The 16,998-nt window shown below is 69.8% G+C and overlaps 1 protein-coding gene across 1 annotated transcript; it reads left to right on the top strand.

Moving 5' to 3' along the window:
- Positions 1-4,839: 4,839 nt before the first annotated feature.
- LOC114489494 (low affinity immunoglobulin gamma Fc region receptor II-b) lies at positions 4,840-16,934 on the top strand. The gene is made up of 8 exons (XM_036015788.1): positions 4,840-5,039; positions 8,205-8,241; positions 9,267-9,526; positions 12,942-13,191; positions 13,768-13,886; positions 14,949-14,996; positions 16,340-16,641; positions 16,731-16,934. Exons 1-8 carry the CDS (start codon positions 4,928-4,930, stop codon positions 16,806-16,808), a joined length of 1,206 nt encoding a protein of 401 aa, XP_035871681.1. The 5' UTR covers positions 4,840-4,927; the 3' UTR covers positions 16,809-16,934.
- The last annotated feature ends 64 nt before the right edge of the window (positions 16,935-16,998 follow it).

Below are 16,998 nucleotides of genomic sequence, written 5' to 3'. Positions count from 1 at the left end.
CGGCCGTACTTCAGTTTGAAAACAAACATAAACACAGAAACAAATACCCACAACCAGGTCTCGTCCTCCCTTCCTAGCCCAGGTCCTCGGAGATGGACCCCCGTTGTCACGGGCGCTGGCCCCCGGCCGGGGGACCCCTCTCCTCTCTCACCCCAGCCGGGCGCCCGCCGGTTCCGAACAACAGGGGCGAGCGAGCTGGCGCCCCGGACTCCCTGGTCCCAGAGCCCGGAGTGTCCGTGTCCGTGTCCGTGCCTGTGTCCGTGTCTGTGTCTGTGCCTGTGTCCGTGTCTGTGTCCGTGCCTGTGCCTGTGCCTGTGTCCGTGTCTGTGTCTGTGTCTGTGTCTGTGTCTGTGCCTGTGTCTGTGTCTGTGCCTGTGTCCGTGTCTGTGTCTGTGTCTGTGTCTGTGTCCGTGTCTGTGTCCGTGTCTGTGTCTGTGTCTGTGTCTGTGTCTGTGCCTGTGTCTGTGTCTGTGTCTGTGTCTGTGCCTGTGTCTGTGCCTGTGTCTGTGTCTGTGTCTGTGTCTGTGTCTGTGTCCGTGTCTGTGTCTGTGCCTGTGTCTGTGCCTGTGTCCGTGTCTGTGTCTGTGTCCGTGTCTGTGTCCGTGTCTGTGTCTGTGTCTGTGCCTGTGTCCGTGTCTGTGTCTGTGTCTGTGTCCGTGTCTGTGTCCGTGTCTGTGTCTGTGTCTGTGTCCGTGTCTGTGTCCGTGTCTGTGTCCGTGTCTGTGTCTGTGTCCGTGTCTGTGTCCGTGTCTGTGTCTGTGTCTGTGTCTGTGCCTGTGTCCATGTCTGTGTCCGTGTCCGTGTCTGTGTCTGTGTCCGTGCCTGTGTCCGTGTCTGTGCCTGTGTCTGTGCCTGTGCCCGTGTCCGTGTCTGTGTCCGTGTCCATGCCTGTGTCCGTGTCCGTGCCTGTGCCTGTGTCCGTGTCTGTGTCCGTGTCCATGTCCGTGTCTGTGTCTGTGTCCGTGCCTGTGCCTGTGTCCGTGTCCATGTCCGTGTCTGTGTCCGTGCCTGTAGCGCTGGGAAGACTGCTAGAGGCCAGGGCGCTCTCACACACGCACCTGAGCTCTCGGGGGACCTTTCCAGGCTGGGCCGGTGGTGCTGGTGGTGAGGCCGCTGGGAACCCCCTCAATCAGCGCCCCCCCCCCACCCTGCCCTTTCGGCCGCTTCTGCTTCTGCGGTCACCCTTCCGCCCGAACTTCCTCCCGCTGCGGGGTCAGCAGCTGATGTGCGCTGCCCAGGGCGGCCCAGCGCGGAGGAAGTGGCGGGAAGGAGGAAATCCTAGAGCAATCACAGGGAGGGACTGCAGGGTGGTCGGCGTGTCCGGAGGAAGAGACACGGCACCCAGCCGGGCCGGGGAGAGAGAGAGAACCTCGGTTGCTGACCCGCGTGGCTGGCCGCTCCGTGTCTAGAGCTGGGGCCACGGGGGCGCCTGCCCTCCTCTCAGGGGGACCGCCGTCCACGCCAGTCCCCTCGGGGAACGGTGGGCTGGGCTCTCCTCATGGTTAACGATGATACAGACCGAACGCCAGGTTCTGCGTTAAGGATTGTGAAAAGCAAGACCACGAGCCCCAAATGCAGCCACTTAGGCTAAGCCTGGTGCCCTCAAACACAGGGAAACCGAGTAACTGCCCCCCGCCCCCCGGTGGCCCAAGGCGCCACCTCAAACACCGTCCCCAGCTGAAGACAGAGGAAGGTTTGGGTGGAGGGGACGTGTGGGAGGTTATCCGGACAGACAGCAGGGGGCAGCGGTTATGCTGATTCGAGCCCGTGCCCCCCAAGGACAAGAGTGTCCGGGGACTGGGGTCAGCCTGCCAGGGGTGAACAGGGTGTCCTCCTCCCGGAGGCGGGAAGGAGGACATCCTAGAGCGGCCGGGGATATGAACTTCGGTCTCTCGCGGTGTCGCCGCTCAGAGCTGTTGCTGCATCAGCTGACGAAGCTCAGCGTTTAGGGAACGGTTGTGACGCCCGTTACCGGAGGGAGGGCCACCCGTGGGTGGGGGAGCCCTCCTTCCCGGGGACGCGGGCAGAGCGAGTTCCGGAAGGAGCTGGAAGAGGGGAGGGGGACACGAGGCGTGACCGGCGGGCCAGCCCGCCCTGCCTTCCAGGGCAAGCCAGCTGGCGAGCTGGGCTGGGCACCCACAGACTGGCTGACCCGGCACGGGGTGACTGACCGCAGATTTGCCCCGTGGGCCGGGCCGCGGCCGCCTCCATCCTGTGGATCCTGGTGTGTCGGAAGTGCGGGCTCTGTCAGCCCCCCTGCCCCCCGCCCTCGCTCGGCAGTGAGAGCACCGGCGCTGCTGTCGGGTCGGGTCGCAGCTGGGCCGGCTCCGGAGCTGGGGCTCACAGGCTGGCCGGTCCCGGGCTCTGCCCCTCACCTGGCTGCTTCCCTCACCCCGTGGCCGGGGTCCGCGGCGAGCGGGGTCCTCTGTCTGGTCCCCAGTGGCTGCGTGCTTGCATTTGAAGCTTTTGGGAGAAGGGAGCCCCACGGAGACCACTGGCAGGATGGCCCCCCACCCTGGGAGGCCCCGCACACAGCCACCCCTGCCCCACCCGGACCAACCTGGACAGAAGAGCCAGGGGCCTCGAGGAGGGACCACGTGGTCAGGCCCAGAGGCTCCTTCAATGGCCTTTTGTGGCTGGGCCTCCGCCCCCCCCCCCGCCCCCCCCCCCCCCAGTGCCAGCCCAGGGCACCAAGTGGTGTTTTCCGCTGGGCGGGCGCCGCCCTCTTCAGCCCCAAGACAACCGAGGGCTTTCCTAGCCCTTGACTTTGGCTGCGGGCTTTGGCCGGAGAGTCTAGGGGCTTTTGCGGGGCGGCTGCACTGCCCTAATTACTGCGAGCTGGAGCGTGAGGGACCTGCCAGGTACCTTCTGAACCCTGAAGTCTCCTGGGAATTCCCATGTGAGTCGGCTGAGGGGTGCAGCCCAGGGTGGCGTGTCGGCCTGGCCGTGGACAGTTCACTGGGTCGCAGCTCTGACCGTGTTCCTCCTGTGTGCACCCCGAGCTCCCCGGGCGTGAAGGGGCGCCGGTCCTGCAGAGGTGACACGGACTGGGGCCGGGCTCCCACGCAGGTGGTGCGGCCGTGGGAGTGGGAGCGCAGGGGCGGGTGCGGGGATCCGCCAGGGCTCACCTGCCGGGCGCTGCTGCTCTGCTGGCTGCGACCTGGAGACGGGGAGGCTGACTGGGGTGCAGAGGGGGCTCCCCCTGGTCCAGAGACACTGAGGCTCTGGGACCAGGGAGGCGTCACAACAGGCGGCGCTGCAGGTGCCGGGGTCTCGGACCCAGCGGGGTCCTCGGTGGCAAGCCCAGTGATCGAATCGATTCCCCTTGGGCGAGAGCCCGGCGGGAAACACGGACGGCAGTGCTCCCCTCCCAGGCGGGGGCGGAGACGGAGGGAAGTGAGGCGATGCAGGCTGCCGGCCGTGGGGGACGCAGCCAGCCTGTCTGGTCCACGCCACCCTGGCCACCTGGGCCCCGAGCTCCCCGGGGGGGGGGCAGCTGTCCCGCGGCGCCCCCTTGAGCTGGGACCTGCGGACCTCCGCTCCATGCCGCGCCCTCCCGTGTCATCATCGTCATCCCGTGTCATCCTCATCCCGTGTCATCCTCATCCCGTGTCATCATCCTCATCCTGTGTCATCATTCGTGTGGCTGGTCCAGAGCCCTGCTCCCCACGACTCTGCCCCCGAGGAGGCTCACGCCGGCAGGGGTCACAGTAAAACAAAGACAGAGACGAGACTTGAAGACGCTCCCGGGTAAAGATTGAGTTTTTCACTCGAAGTCAGGTAAGGGCTGGAGGCGCCGGTGGCCAGGCCTGTGGTCAGGCCCCGGGCGGTTGAGGCTTTGGAGGCCCGGGTGCCAGGGTCATGCCCTTGAGCGCTGATTGACCGCCGCCAGGGGACGCCGGGCGGGGCCGAACTGAGGCCACAAGGACAGAGAGGACGGGGACAGAAGGCGAGAGAAAGAAGCAGCGTCTGGGGGGGCGCGCCCCGGGCACCCGAACCCTCTGTGTTTCCCAAAGTCGCTTCTCAGCCGAGGGGACACATCTGTGTTCACACCCGGGGGCGCCGGACTCCGGACGAGGTGCACGAGGGGCACGAGGGGCACGAGGTGCACGAGGTGCGGGCGGGTCCTCGCCACGGGGTCACCTGGCCCCAAGTGTCACCGGCACGGAATCCGAGAAGTCCTGCATGGAGGGCCTTCGTTTCTCGCAGGCGAGGAGCCGGAAGTCTCCGGAAGCTGTCTGGGGTCCCAGCCGACACCCGCGCCACTCCGAGCTCCTGAGCCAGCCCTCGGTCCCGGTGCCGGCTGCGAGCGGGAGTTGAGTGAACGCCGCAGAGGGCAGCAGCCCGAGTGGGAAGGGGACAGCGTGGATGGGTGCCGTTGCCCCCTCCGTGCCGACACACCGCTCCCTCTCGTCCCACTCCCTGAAAGGGGTCGGGATCACGACAGGGAGGACCGCCCGGTGACGGTGCGGGGTCTGTGCCCTTCGCCGAGTCCAGCGGGGCCGGCCCTGCGTCCCGGCCTCCCCGTGGGACTGCAGGCGGGACAAGCCCGCGCACTGTCCAGAGTCACCTTCCCTAGGGGACAGAGACAGGCGGGAGCCCCCAGCCCAGTCCCACGACCGTCCCCTCCTTCTCCGCGAGGCTGAGCCCGGCGGTGACCCCGGAGGAAGAGGAGGAAGTTGCTTCCCAGTTTCTAAAATTTCGGTGAATTTGGAGCCGGCTGAGCCCGATTCTGGGAAGCCCTGAGTGCGTCTTCGGGGAGGGAGCGCTTTGGAGGAAAGAGGGAGGGAGGGGCCTGTGATAAAACGCTGCCTCTCACTTCCGCTTTTGGACTCCAGAGCCGGCTGGTCCCTGGGGTGCAGCCAGCGTGAAGCCTCCCAGAGAGTCCGCTGGCCTGCCCGTGCCTTCGGGACACCGCTGTGGGGCCATGGGGGTCCCCTCCGTCCTGCCCCTCCCTGCTGCGGCGAGTGACCGGACTGGCTGCCCGTCCTGCCGTCCTTGGGGCCGCATGCTGCTGTGGACAGCTCTGCTGGTCCTGGGTGAGTCGAGGTCCCGGGGGGACAGAGGCGCGGGGATGGGGCCGGTGGGCCCCCTTGGGTGGGGCCGCGCTGGGGTGGGGGTGCAGACGGGGCAGGATGTCAGCAAGGTGGGGCTGCCAGACCACCTGCCGGTGTGGCAAAGTGCGATGGGGCCGGGCTTGGCGGGTCTGGGAGTGTCTCTGGCCTGACCTCCCGGGCACCTGGGTCCCCTGTGCTCCACCGCCGCCCGCCGCCCCTCGGGGCAGCAGCTTCGAGGAACGTCTGGGGCGTGCACTTGAGTGACGGGGGGTGGGGGGGCAGGCGGCTGCCTTCCTTCCTGGGGGGGGGGCTAACAGCCCTCGGACTGGGGGGGGAGGAAGCCAGAAGACACCTGGGGGGGCAGTGGCTGTTCTCTGCTCCCCTGACCCCACGCCAGGCAGCGGGGGCCTCTCTCCTTCCCTGGGGCCACCCCAGCATCACGCCTGCTCACACTGCACGCAGGTGGGGGCCCGGGCCCCGGGCGGGGACCGAGCCGGGGTCTCGGGCCAAGATGGAGGCTGACGGTGCTCAGCCAGGGCCAGGGGCTGGGGCTGCCGGGGGGCGGGGGGGGGGGGGGGGCCCAGGGCAGGCCACTGAGGGCGCCTGCTGCCGGGACGGTCCCCAGGCTCAGCTGCTGGAGCTGCCAGCTCACCCTCCTCTGGGGGCCCCAGAGGGAGACACACGCCTCTCCCTGGGCCCGGAGCATGACTGACGGCGCCTCGCACGTGACACTCAGGCCCGGCACCTGCCCCTGAGCCTCGGTCCCTGACTCGTGCTGGTGCCTGTCACTCGTGCCGGTTCCTGTCACTCGTCCCTCTGCTCCGTCACCCGGGGTCTGGCCCTCTCTCTCCTGTTCTCTTTTCTTGAACCCTCGGCCGAGGGCATGTTTATTTAACAGAGAGAGACACACACACATCGACCAGCACCTCCCACACACACCCCGGCCGGGGATTGAACCCACAGCTTCTTGGTGTTCAGACGGCGCTCCAACCGACTGCGCCACCCGGCCAGGGCCGCCTCGTCTCTTCTCCACGGCAGTCTTTACAGCTCCCAGTCCCGAGGGCTCCTGCCTCCTGCTCCCCGAGCCCACGCCTCGTGGGGGCCGAGGGGCCCCCTGCCGCCGGCCACGCTGCCCTGTACTTCCCGGCTCCCCGGTGCCACAGACGGCCTGGTCTAAACATCTAGTGAACGCCAGAGCAGGCTCGGCCTGGGGACCCGCTGGCCGGCCAGCGGGACAGCCAGCCCCCCGACCTGCACGCCGGCCTGTGACCCCTCGTGGTGGCTCCTTGGGGGGGGACACTGGGTGTCCACGGCTGTTTGTGGGGGGGAATGAACGGTGGGGGCTCCTGTGACCCCAACACTTTCCTCTGCCTCCTCCTCCTCCGTCCCCGCGTCTCTGGCCGGCCCCCTGGCGCGCTGCCCCCAGCCCGGCCCGCTCGCTCCGGGTCCCGGCCGTCCCGCCCTGCTGCCCTTCTCCGCTGGCGTCCCACCCTGGCCCTCCCGCCTGCGTCCGGCACCGTCTCCCAGGTCCACCCGCGGCCGGGACACTTGCACCTGGACTGGCCGGCTCAGAACAGGGCATGTTCGAGGTCCGACTGCCTGCTCCCCGCCCCCCCACTCTCCGCCCCAGCCCCTGTCCCAGTCTCCCGGACCCTCGTCCCGCACCAGCTCCCCTCACTCCTGCCTCTTCCCCGCCTGTCCTGCCCGGGTCTCCCCTTCACCTCCCGTCTCTGCTGCAACGCGGGGCCGTCCCGCCTCCCGCCTGGGGTCACTCGAGGGACGGCTCGCAGAGCGTGGGCCGTGGGGTCAGGTCGGCCACGGCCCTGCGTGAGCGCGCACCCCACCCCACCGAGGGGGTGAGCGTGCCGGACAGACCCGGAGGCGCAGGCGCAGCCCGGGGAGGGGCGCCCCGTGGGACAGCCGTGGGGGCGGGGTGGCCTGCGGGGGCGGGACGATGTGGAGCTTCCCGAGGGCCCCACCAAGCGGGACGATTTAGCCCCCGGGGGCGGGGGGCAAGGGAAGCCGTTCAGAGCAGGGGGGCCGGCGGAGGCGAAGGCCCCAGCTGGTGGCCGGTGTGACCGGAGCTCAGTGAGTGGGGAAGGGGGCTCAGAGGGCGGGCGGGTCCTGGGGGTCGTGGGCGCGCCTTCTGCGGAGAGCAAAGGAAGGCCACCGCGGGCACTCGAGAGGAGGGGACGAGCCCAGCGCGATGTGTCTGAAATAGCTGGTGTCTCGGTGGGAAAGGGGCTGCAGGGGAGACAGAGGCGGGGAGGTGGGGGAAGGCTGGGGGGGGGCCGGGACCCAAGATCTTTGTCGGAAGCAGAGCCAGCAAGACCTGCGGTGTGAAGGGGGTGGGGCCCGGGGGGAGGGCGCAAGGAGAAGCCGGGAGAGGCTGGGTGCAGAGTGCCGCACGGAGCAGGGGGACTGGGAGCGAAGTGCCACGTGTCCCTTGGACGACTTCAGCTTCAGTGGACGGGGGGGGGGGGGGGCAGGGGGGGACACAGTGACCGGAGGAGACGGGGGTGGCTGACGCAGAAAAAACGGAGCCGCCGGGCTGTGAGGGGAAGAGACGGGCGAGTGTGGAGCTCCACGTGGGGCCCAGTGAGAGGGTCCTCCGTTTACAGAAGGTGCCGGAACACGCCTCCGTCACTGGGGACACGCGGCTGGGGAGGAGACGGGTGCAGGGGAGAAAGGGGGCCGCAGAGAGGGACCCTCGAGGGGGCGAAGGGGGCCGGCCCCCTAGGGAGGTGGAGAGGCTGCCGCCCGCAGGGAGCGGAGCGAGGAAGGAGCAGGGCAGAGAGGCCCTTGGGCTGAGGACTCGGAGCGGGAGGCCGGCCGAGGTCCGAGGGGGGGAGGGGACAGGAGAGTCGGGGGGCGGGGGCGAGAAGACACGAGTGTCCCTCCCGAGAGCAGCAGAGCACATGCTCGGGGGGAAGGTGCCCTGCGGCAGCTCGGGGTCCTCGGAAGCACAGCGACCAGCCGTCTGTGGAGTCGCCCCGCTGCCTGCCACCCTGCCGGTCTCGGTGAGGCCTGGCCGGACACGGGCAGCGCGGGAGGTGTAGTGGACATGGCGGGGAGGGCAGGGGCCCCCGGGATCTGCAAGGAGGCGGCTTACGGTGCCAACGAGTGACGCCGCTTTCTCTCCCGCAGCTCCCGCGGCCTCCGCAGCTGGGACGCCCAGTCCACATGGTAAGTCCGGCCCCCCGGCCCCCAGCCGCCCTCCCACTCTGCTCCCAGCACCTGCCTGCGCGGCTGCCAGCCCCTGGGCCCAGGTGGGGACGGGCAGGCAGCTGCTTCCTCTGCCCCCTCTCCCAGCTGCCGGGGCCTTGCCTTCTGGTTCGGGGCTGGGGGCCGGGGTAGACACTGCCACCCCGGTGACCCCCCATCCCTCCCTCTCAGACACCCTCCTCCCTGCAGAGGGTGCTCAGTCCCACCGTAAGAGGAGTCCGGCCCTTCCAGTGTCCGCCCGGAGCGGGCCAAGCCTCTGCCGTGTGTGTGCGCGCGGGCGCTGGGGTCTGGGGCGGGGCAGGGAGACCCACCGCCTCGGGCCGCCGGGCGGCTGTGCAGGCGCCACTTTCTGGGGGCATGAATCGCCACTCCCAGGACCTCGGGGTGTGGGGGTGTGTGTGTGTGTGGGGGGGCTCTCCCAGAGCCTGAGCCCAGGGCTCCCTGCACTGGTCCCCCCGCCGTTCTCGCACTTTCTCTGCCCTTCTGTGCCTGGGGACGAGGACGGGCCTGTCCTGAGGGACAGAGGAGGACCTGAGGTCAGAACAGAAGCCAGGCGCTGGGCTCTCCACCTGGCACCTGCCCCTCTTTCGTCACCCGGCTCTGGGGAGGGTTTGCCCACCGGGTCCAGGTGACAGGGGAGGAAAGTGAGTCCCCACGAGGGGTGTGTGTGTGTGTGTGTGTGTGTGTGTGAGAGAGACAGGGAGGGAGAGCGAGCGCCAGCTGGTTGGGGTTCCCTGGTGAGCTGCCTTTTCCTGGACTGGGGCCCCGCCCCTGCTGTGTTCTCCTGGCCCTAGCCCAGCCCGAGGAGCAGCCGCGCCCCGAGCGAGGCCCGGGCCCGTGAAGGGGGTGACAGGCTTTGTCTTCAGCCGCACCCAGTCCGGGGCTGCCCTGCTCCTGGCGTCCCCAGCAGGACCACAGGGCCCCCCTGTCTGAGATTCGAGGCTGCTCGCGTCCTGTCGTCTCAGGCTCCTCTGTCGCCCCCCCGGCAGGTCCCCCGAAGGCCGTGGTGCGCCTGGAGCCCCCCTGGCTCAACGTGCTCCGGGGGGACGAGGTGACCCTGCACTGCCAGGGGCCCCACGGCCCCGGGGACGGCCCCACCCAGTGGTCCAGGGACGGGGCCCCCATCCCGGCCCAGGTCCAGCCCCGCTTCAGCTTCAGAGCCAACCTCAGCGACGGTGGGGACTACAGGTGCCAGACGGGCCAGACCGGCCTCAGCGACCCCGTGCGCCTCAACGTCACTTCCGGTCAGTGGGGCAGCCCCAGGAGGGTGGGGGGAGGTCGAGGGCCGAGGGGCAGGGGCGGCTGGTGCCTGCGAGGCGCGGCTGCGAGCCGCTGGAAGCTGGTTCTGCCCAGTCACTTCCCTTCCCGCCCCGCCCCCCCTTGCTTCCACGCGGGGTGCCCCAGGACTGCGAGGGTGCTTGGCCTCAGTCCTGATGAAGCAAGAAGGTGACAAGGCCACACACAGGCCCCCGGGGGTGGGCGGGGGGAGCAGAAGGAAGCCCTGACTTCAGAGCGCCCCGAGTTCCTGGCAGAGCTGGGTCACGGCTGGGCCCAGCCCCTGGGGGGCTCCAGCCGCGGAAGCCGCCCCGCTCCGCCCTGAGTCTCGGTTTCCCCTCTGCTCCGTGGGGGCACTGGCCCCCTCAGGCTCACTTCCCGGCACCCCTCCGAGCATGTCCAGTGTGGCTCATGGTGGCTCCGTCCCTCCGCTGACCGGGCGGCGGAGCTCACAGCGCTGCCGGCAGCAGGCAGTCACCCGTGAAGTGCACGGGTGACGGGACAGCGAGGCCATCGCCACTCATCCCCTCTCCTCAGCTCGTGCCCAGATCCCCCTCAGAAGTGCACAGAAGGCCAGCAGGCTGCTCTGCCTCGGCGCAGCAGCGAGGGACAGGCCCCGAGGGGAGGCCGGTGGCCCTGCCCCTCAGGAAGGGGAGGGGACACCCCAGACAGGCAAGTCCCCACCAATGGCCACACCAGCCAACGGGACCAACGATGAGTTGATGCCCCTGGAGGACTCAGTGACCAGCAGCCACCTGAAGCTCTGGCCCCCACTGGGCCTCCCGGGGCAGCGGCAGCTCACACGTGACTGGGGCACAGCTCCCCGTGGCAGCAGACCAGCACCCAGGCCGCGGGCGTCCACCCACCCCACCCTCCACCAGCTTCTCGGCCGGCCCCGGGTTGTGGCCGCTGCCGGCAGGGCCGAGGGTGCTCAGGGACAGGGGGCCGTGGCTGTGAGCCGCTGGACGCCGTGTCTGCCCGGCCATTTCCCTTCCTGCCCCGCCTGTCACCCCTCTGTGGGTGCTGCTGCAGCCAGCACCCCCAGCCCCATGTACTCGGGCCCACGTGTGCCCAGGGCCCCAGCTGAAAAACTGAGGGCGGGAAAACTGGACCCTGGGCCGCCCAGCTCACCTGAGGCCCCTGGGGGGTGCCAGTGTCCCGGATGTCAGGCAGGCTCGTGCCTCTGGGGCCTGTGCCGGTGCTGGACTGGGCAGCAAGGAGCCCGCAGGCCACTGCCCAGCCACTGAGCAGGGCACAGCCCCGCTGTGCCCCTCTGTCTCTGCTCCTCCTGGCCTCTCGCCGGGCCCTCGCTGCAGCTCTGGCTCACCTGGGGCCTCACCCCATCCTGCCACCGCAGCCGAGGTGAGGGAGGCGGTGGGAGTAGCACCCCAGGGTCCACAAGCCCTTGGGAGTGGGCGGTAGTGGCAACGGCCCCAGGAATGGCCCAGGATGGCTGGACCCTGGCCGGCAGCCCACACGGGGCCCAGGAGCCAGAGAGGTCAGCAGGACGCAGGTGTGCCCCGAGGCAGGCAGCCGTAGTGCTCCCCCCACATGCAGGTCCAGCCCCGTCCCCCCCGGGACTCCAGCCCCACCAGCCCCAGCACTGACAATGCTGGCTGCCCCTTGGCCACCACCGCCAGGTCCCTGCCGTCCCCTCCCCCTGGCACCTGCCGAGTGCACACCTGACGTCCGCTGTCAGACAGTCTCTCCGGAGGGTTCAGCGCTTGCTGCCCGGGCACCTCCAGGGGCAGCAGAGAGCTGGCGGCGGCCGGCACCCCGGCGGGGACCCAGAGCAGCGTGCGGGCCGGCCCGTGAGAACCGCCCCCACCACGGCCACGGGGTCCCGACGGACGGTGACTCACACCCCCACAGGCCCCTGGGAAGCCCCGCTGCCACCCAGGCCACTGAAGGCTTCCGTGTCCGGCACGAAGCAGAACCAGGGCGAGAAGCGAGAAGCTGCGGCAGACGTGGCCGGGACAGGGCTGAGCGGGACTCATCCGGGCGCCCTTGAGGGGGGCTGGCCTGCCTGCCACACGGACAGCAAGGCCAGTGTCCCGAGTGTCGGGCGGTCTCGTGCCTCCGAGAGGCTCTGCTCCGTGAGCCACGGCCACCAGTTCTGGCTGAAGACAGAAAAAAAAAAGTGGGCGAGTTTCGAGAAGCCAGCTGGGCTCACCCAGCAGAGATGCCAGGACCCAGGGCCACTGTCACACTGTCACCACCGCAGGGACACCCTCTGCCCCAAGACACGGAGGGCCGGCATGGAGACCGGGCCCTGGGCCCCTGTACTGGGCTGTGCCGGCCCCCACCCTGAGTCGACATGGACAGGCCCTTCTGTTGCTCGGAGAAGGGCCTCTCCCTAGTGCCGTGCCCACAGCCGGGAGCGGCACCCAGACGTGTCCGCAGGAGCCTTGGCCCCCCCCCCCCACCGGCACCGGCCAGCCTGGGGCCCACCCTCCGCTCGGCCCCTGCGACCTGCAGCAGCAGAAGCTCCCAGGGAAGGAAGGGCTGTCCCAGTGGCAGCTGTGACCGCCCTCTGGCTTCGGCACCGTTTTTAGAAATCCTGACCCTCCTCTGCCTCCCCACCCGCCCCCCCTGGGGAGAGTGTTCCAGCTCGTGGGACGCGCTGTCCCTCCCCCCTGTCCTGCGGGCGGCAGTGGCCCCAAACTTTCTCTCGGTCGTCATCGTCAACCTCTCCCGCACGCCGCACGCCACCAGCGGCCTCGGGACGGAGAGGGCGGGGCTGGTGCCACTCCTGCAGCCTGGGCCGTCCTGGGCTGCCGCCGCCGGCCCACGTTTCTTTCCAGCCCCGGCCCTGCAGCTCTGGGGGGGAGGGGCGTGCGGGCTGAGCTCAGGAGTCCCAGCGCCGCCCTCGGGCGCTCTTCCCTACAGAAAACACTCGACACTCCCCCTCCTCAGTGCAAGGGTGAAAAGTGGGGGAACTCACGCAGCAGACCGATACCCCCTGGGTCGCGGAGGGCTCCCGACAAAGACCCCTGACGGAAGCGCCACACTCCCCAACTTTCACCAAATGTCCACCACCTCCTGCTGTCCCCAAAGACGTGGGTGTCCTGCGCCGGAACGGACCCTGTCACCTCCACCCGGGGTCTCCCTTCCCCGCAGAGGCCTGCCAGGCGGGACCGCGTGGTGCCGCCCCCTCCCAGGGCAGCAGAGGGAGGACAAGCAGTCCCTGAGCACCCAGGGCGCCTGTGCCTTTCTGTCTACCCTCACGGACGAGGGAGCTGCGACGGCAGAGCTCACCCATGAGGGCGCCAGGGTGCGCACGCAGCCCCTCCTCCCCCACAGCCTGTCCCGTGGTCGGCGTGCCCTGGGTCTCAGAGCTCAGTCCTGACCTCCGGGGTCCTGTGTCCCCTCTGTGTCCTTCAGGCTGGCTGCTGCTGCAGACCCCACGCCTGCTGCTGCAGGAGGGCGACCCCCTCCTGCTGAGGTGCCACAGCTGGCAGAACCGGCCTCTGTTCAAGATCCAGTTCCTCCAGGACAGCGTCTCCAGGTGGTACTCCCCTGCCAATTCCAGCTTCTTCGTCCCACACGCTAACGTCAGTCACGGCGGCACGTACCACTGCTCCGGATTCATCGGGAAAATGAAGCACAAGTCCGAGCCTGTGAGCATCACTGTGCAAGGTGGGGGCGCTGTCCTGGCAGCAGGAGGTGAGGCGAGGGGGTGGCAGGTCGGTCTGAGGTCGCGGGAGTCCCCCTGGAGGTCTGGGAAGCGGCCCAGCGATGCAGGCGGACCCCGGGGCACAGGGCAGGAGGACGGGCCGGAGCTCAGAGCCACCCCTTCCAGGGGAAGAGGCCCCGCAGCAGGACAGCGGCACAGCGGGCCTCCCTCACGGGTGCAGAGGCCCCGAGACCCCGGACACTGGGAGCTGAGGCCTTCACGTCCGTCCACCGCTCTGTCGGGCCTGTGCTGGGCGCAGGGACAGTGCCTGCACCGTGGGGGCTTCAGGCTCCCCTCCCCTCGACCCCTGAACTCTCAGAGGACCCCCCACCCCGTCATAGTGCGCCTTAGGTCAGTGAAGAGGCGCGGGGATGGGGGTCACAGGCCCAGCCATGAGGAGAAACCCCCAGCAGGCGAGGCTGGGGGGCCGGAGGCGCCGCCCCATGAGCGGCCCAGACACAGGGAGCCGCACTGGGAGCCGGGGCGGGAGGGGGCAGGCGGCCTGTCCTGAGTTCTGTCCTCCCCCGCAGGCAGACCGGACGACAGCTCCTTCCCGGTGACCATCGTCGTGGCCGTGGTCGTGGTCATCGCTGTCGTGGCCGCCGTGGCCGCCGTGGCGGCCTGGGTCTGCCTCAGGCGGAGCCAGAGCGCAGGTGCGTGGCCTTTCCTTGTTTCTCCTGTTCCGGGCTGCGACGTGTCCCAGGCCCGGGGCCGGACCCCTCACCTTTGGCCCGGGGGCTCCCCAGCGCTCAGAGGTGCCCTGGGTTTTGCGTATTCGCTCACATGTTAACTCACACGTGAGACACTTGCTAACTCACGCGGGCCCTCGGGCTCCGTGGTGGGGAGACCGTGCCAGACGCTGGGGACGACGCAGAAGCTCGGCCTGCGCCCCAGGGAGCCGCGTGCGCCCCAGGGAGACGGAAGCACGGGCAGCCGTCGCAACGAGACGGGATGAGGGTGATGGCGGACAAAGGCACAGGTCGTGGCGGGGGGCAGAGCGTGGGGGGGCGCGTCAGGGACGCTTTCACAGGAGCCCCCCTCCCTCGGGGGGGGGCAGACGCCTGCGTTCAGCCCAGGTCCCCGGCGCGCGGCCGCGGGGCCTGGGCTGAGCTCCCCGATGCCTCTGCACCCCAGTCATTTCTTCTGGACAAGAGGCCGTGCACGGAAACGCCGTCCAGGGGTGTTGGGCGGAGGACCAGGCCGCGGGCCTCCCGGCGGCGGCCACTGTGCAGACACAGCACTGTCATCATGCAGGAGGTGACGCCGAGGGTGGCCGTTGGCAGGGGCCCTGGGGCGAGGGCCCGTGTGGCTGGGGCGGGCTTGGAGGCCGTGCGGGCCGGGACCCGGAGAGAGGAGGTGGACAGAAAGAGGGGCCGCCTCGGTCTCGGTCTCGGGCCGGCAGGCGCCCCCTGTGGATGCTCGCTGGCCGGTCGGCGGAAGAACTTCATGTCAACCGGAACTGACTGATGCCCAGCGCTGGGGGGGGGGGGGGGGCGAGCGCCCAGAAAAGCAGGGGGCAGACCGTCTGGCTGAAAAGCCGGGAGGGGCTCTGGATGGAGCAGGTCCTTTGGCAGCCGGGGCAGGACAGGTGCCCGGCCGGAGGGGAGGGCGGGTCTGGAGGCCCCTCGTGGGTCCCAACCCGGTGACCCCCTGGTCCTCCGAGCGAGGACTCGGGCCCCGCCCCTGGCCGACTGACCTCCTGTGTGCCCTCCCAGGAGCCCCTGAGAGCAGGGAAGTGGGAGAGACCCCACCTGAGGAACCAGGTGAGTGTAGCCCCGGGGGCTCCTGCTGCCCCGCCCGGGGCCGCCTGGTGCATGGGAGCAGGATGTGGCTTGTGTGAGGTCAGCATGGCACCCGGGACAGGGAGAGGGAGGGGGCGGGGGAGGCGGGTGGGGCTCAAGTCGCTTGGTCAGCTCTGAGACCAACACCTGGGCCTGAAGAGGACCTCCTCGGGGGCGGGGGCAGGGGTGGGCAGCACACCTGTGCCAGGTAGAGGGGTGGGAATTCGCCAGGGTCAGGCTTCCCGGGGCTAGGAATGCTGGGAAATCTCCAGAGCCGGAGGACAGGAGAGACAGTCGGGTCTTCCGGGGGCCGTGGCAGTGGCGCGGCGCCGGGCGGGGGTGCAGAGGCGAGGCTGAAGCAGGGTTGGGGCGCAGGGCTTTCAGGGGGAAGGAGGAGGCCAGGGAGGACCCCGGGCCTGTCAGGGAGCCTGCCCAGGCTCAGCTGCCACAGGACGTTCTGGGGCCCCAGCGGCACCGGTAGGCTCTGCGGGCGAAGCCTGGGTCTAAGCCTGCTGGCCGTGGGCTGGTCTCCACGGGGCAGTGGGACCTTCAGCGAGTCGTCCGCCTCGTGGGTTCAGACCCCGCTGAGGACGAGAGCCCCCTCAGGTCCGAGCTGCCGAGAGCCTGGCCCGGTGGGACGGCAGGGAGGGGCTCCAGGTGGCGTCCTGACGGCCCTCGGAGCCAGAGCGTGAGGGAGCTCGGGGCAGAGTCAGGCGGGGAAGCAGGCCCCGGGAGCTCCGCCGCCTCGGATGGCCAGGGTGTGGCTCAGAGCGGAACAACAGATTTGAGGGCTTGAGCGAGTGGCACTGTCCAGCTGCGCTTCGCACGGGGCTGGCCAGGCCGCGGGGGGACGCGGGCCTGCTTGGGCCGCTCCGGCGCTCAGCTCTGTGCGTGCTGGCCTGGGTGCGTCTCGTGGGGCACTGACTTCGCAGCGGGCACTGGGGCCGAGGCCGTGGGAAGGGGTGTTCAGGAGGGGGACCGTACCAGAACTCGGAGCGTGGCAAACGGGGACACCTGGCCCAGGGCGCAGGGAGGACGCTGCCCGCCGTGGCCTCAGGCGCCTCCCCCGCCGTGCAGACACCGAGGCTGCTTCCACGGGGAAGGGGTGCGAGGGCAGGAGCCCGAGGGGGCTGGCTGTGCCGCCCGGGGACTGGCTTGCTCGCGCCGTCCCCTCCCCCTCTGTCCTCGCTCTGGCGCTCGCTCGCTCCTTTCACATCAGGGGGTCGCCAGACTCCTCCAGCTCCAGCAAGGGCGTGCGTCCTCAGCCCAGCACGGCCCCCGTCTTCTCGCCTTCGAGTCTGTGGCTGCAAAAACCCAGACCTGACCTCCGTGTGACGCTGAGCCGCCCGCCTGTGCGGGGCCTCGGGCCTCAGAGGCCGCCTGCTTTCTCTCTGGGAAAAGGCAGCGACTCCGAGAAGACGCTGGCACAGCCGCCTGCGGCCCTGCCGGGGCCCAGGGCGGGCGTGGGGGCAATGAGCGAGGCCTTGCAGACTCCAGCGTGCTTTGGCCTTGGGTGTCCACCGCAGCGCACAGTAGGCTCCCTCCCGCGTGCGGCAGGGCCCCGGCTGACCTGTTCCTTTCACCCACAGCCACCCTCACCCCGGCTGAAGAGGCTGCCAAAACTGAGGTGAGCCCCCCAGCCCCCCCGCCCCCCTCCCCCTCCCCTGCCTCCCGTGCGGCTCCTCCATGGTCCCGGGTCTCCCCTGCCGTCTCCAGGCCGAGAACACCATCACCTACTCCCTGCTCATGCACCCGGAGGAGGACGCGGGGCTCTCGGATTACCAGAACATGTAGCCGTGGGCACGCAGGCCGGGCGGGCCGGGCTGGCCGGGTCGGTCTTGCAGCCTGACCAGAGGCCCCCGAGGTTCCCAGGGAGCAGGACTCTTCCGGGGGGGGGGGCGTCCCCGCCCGGATGCCCGGGCTCCTCACAGACCACGTGGTCCCAGCTGACGGGCCGCGCCGACCCCGGCCGCGGCACCGGTCC

Source organism: Phyllostomus discolor, chromosome 14 (assembly GCF_004126475.2).
Source record: "Phyllostomus discolor isolate MPI-MPIP mPhyDis1 chromosome 14, mPhyDis1.pri.v3, whole genome shotgun sequence".
In the NCBI taxonomy this organism is placed as follows: domain Eukaryota; kingdom Metazoa; phylum Chordata; class Mammalia; order Chiroptera; family Phyllostomidae; genus Phyllostomus; species Phyllostomus discolor.
Note: the sequence above shows the minus strand (reverse complement) of the source record. Positions and strands in the feature narration are given on the sequence as shown.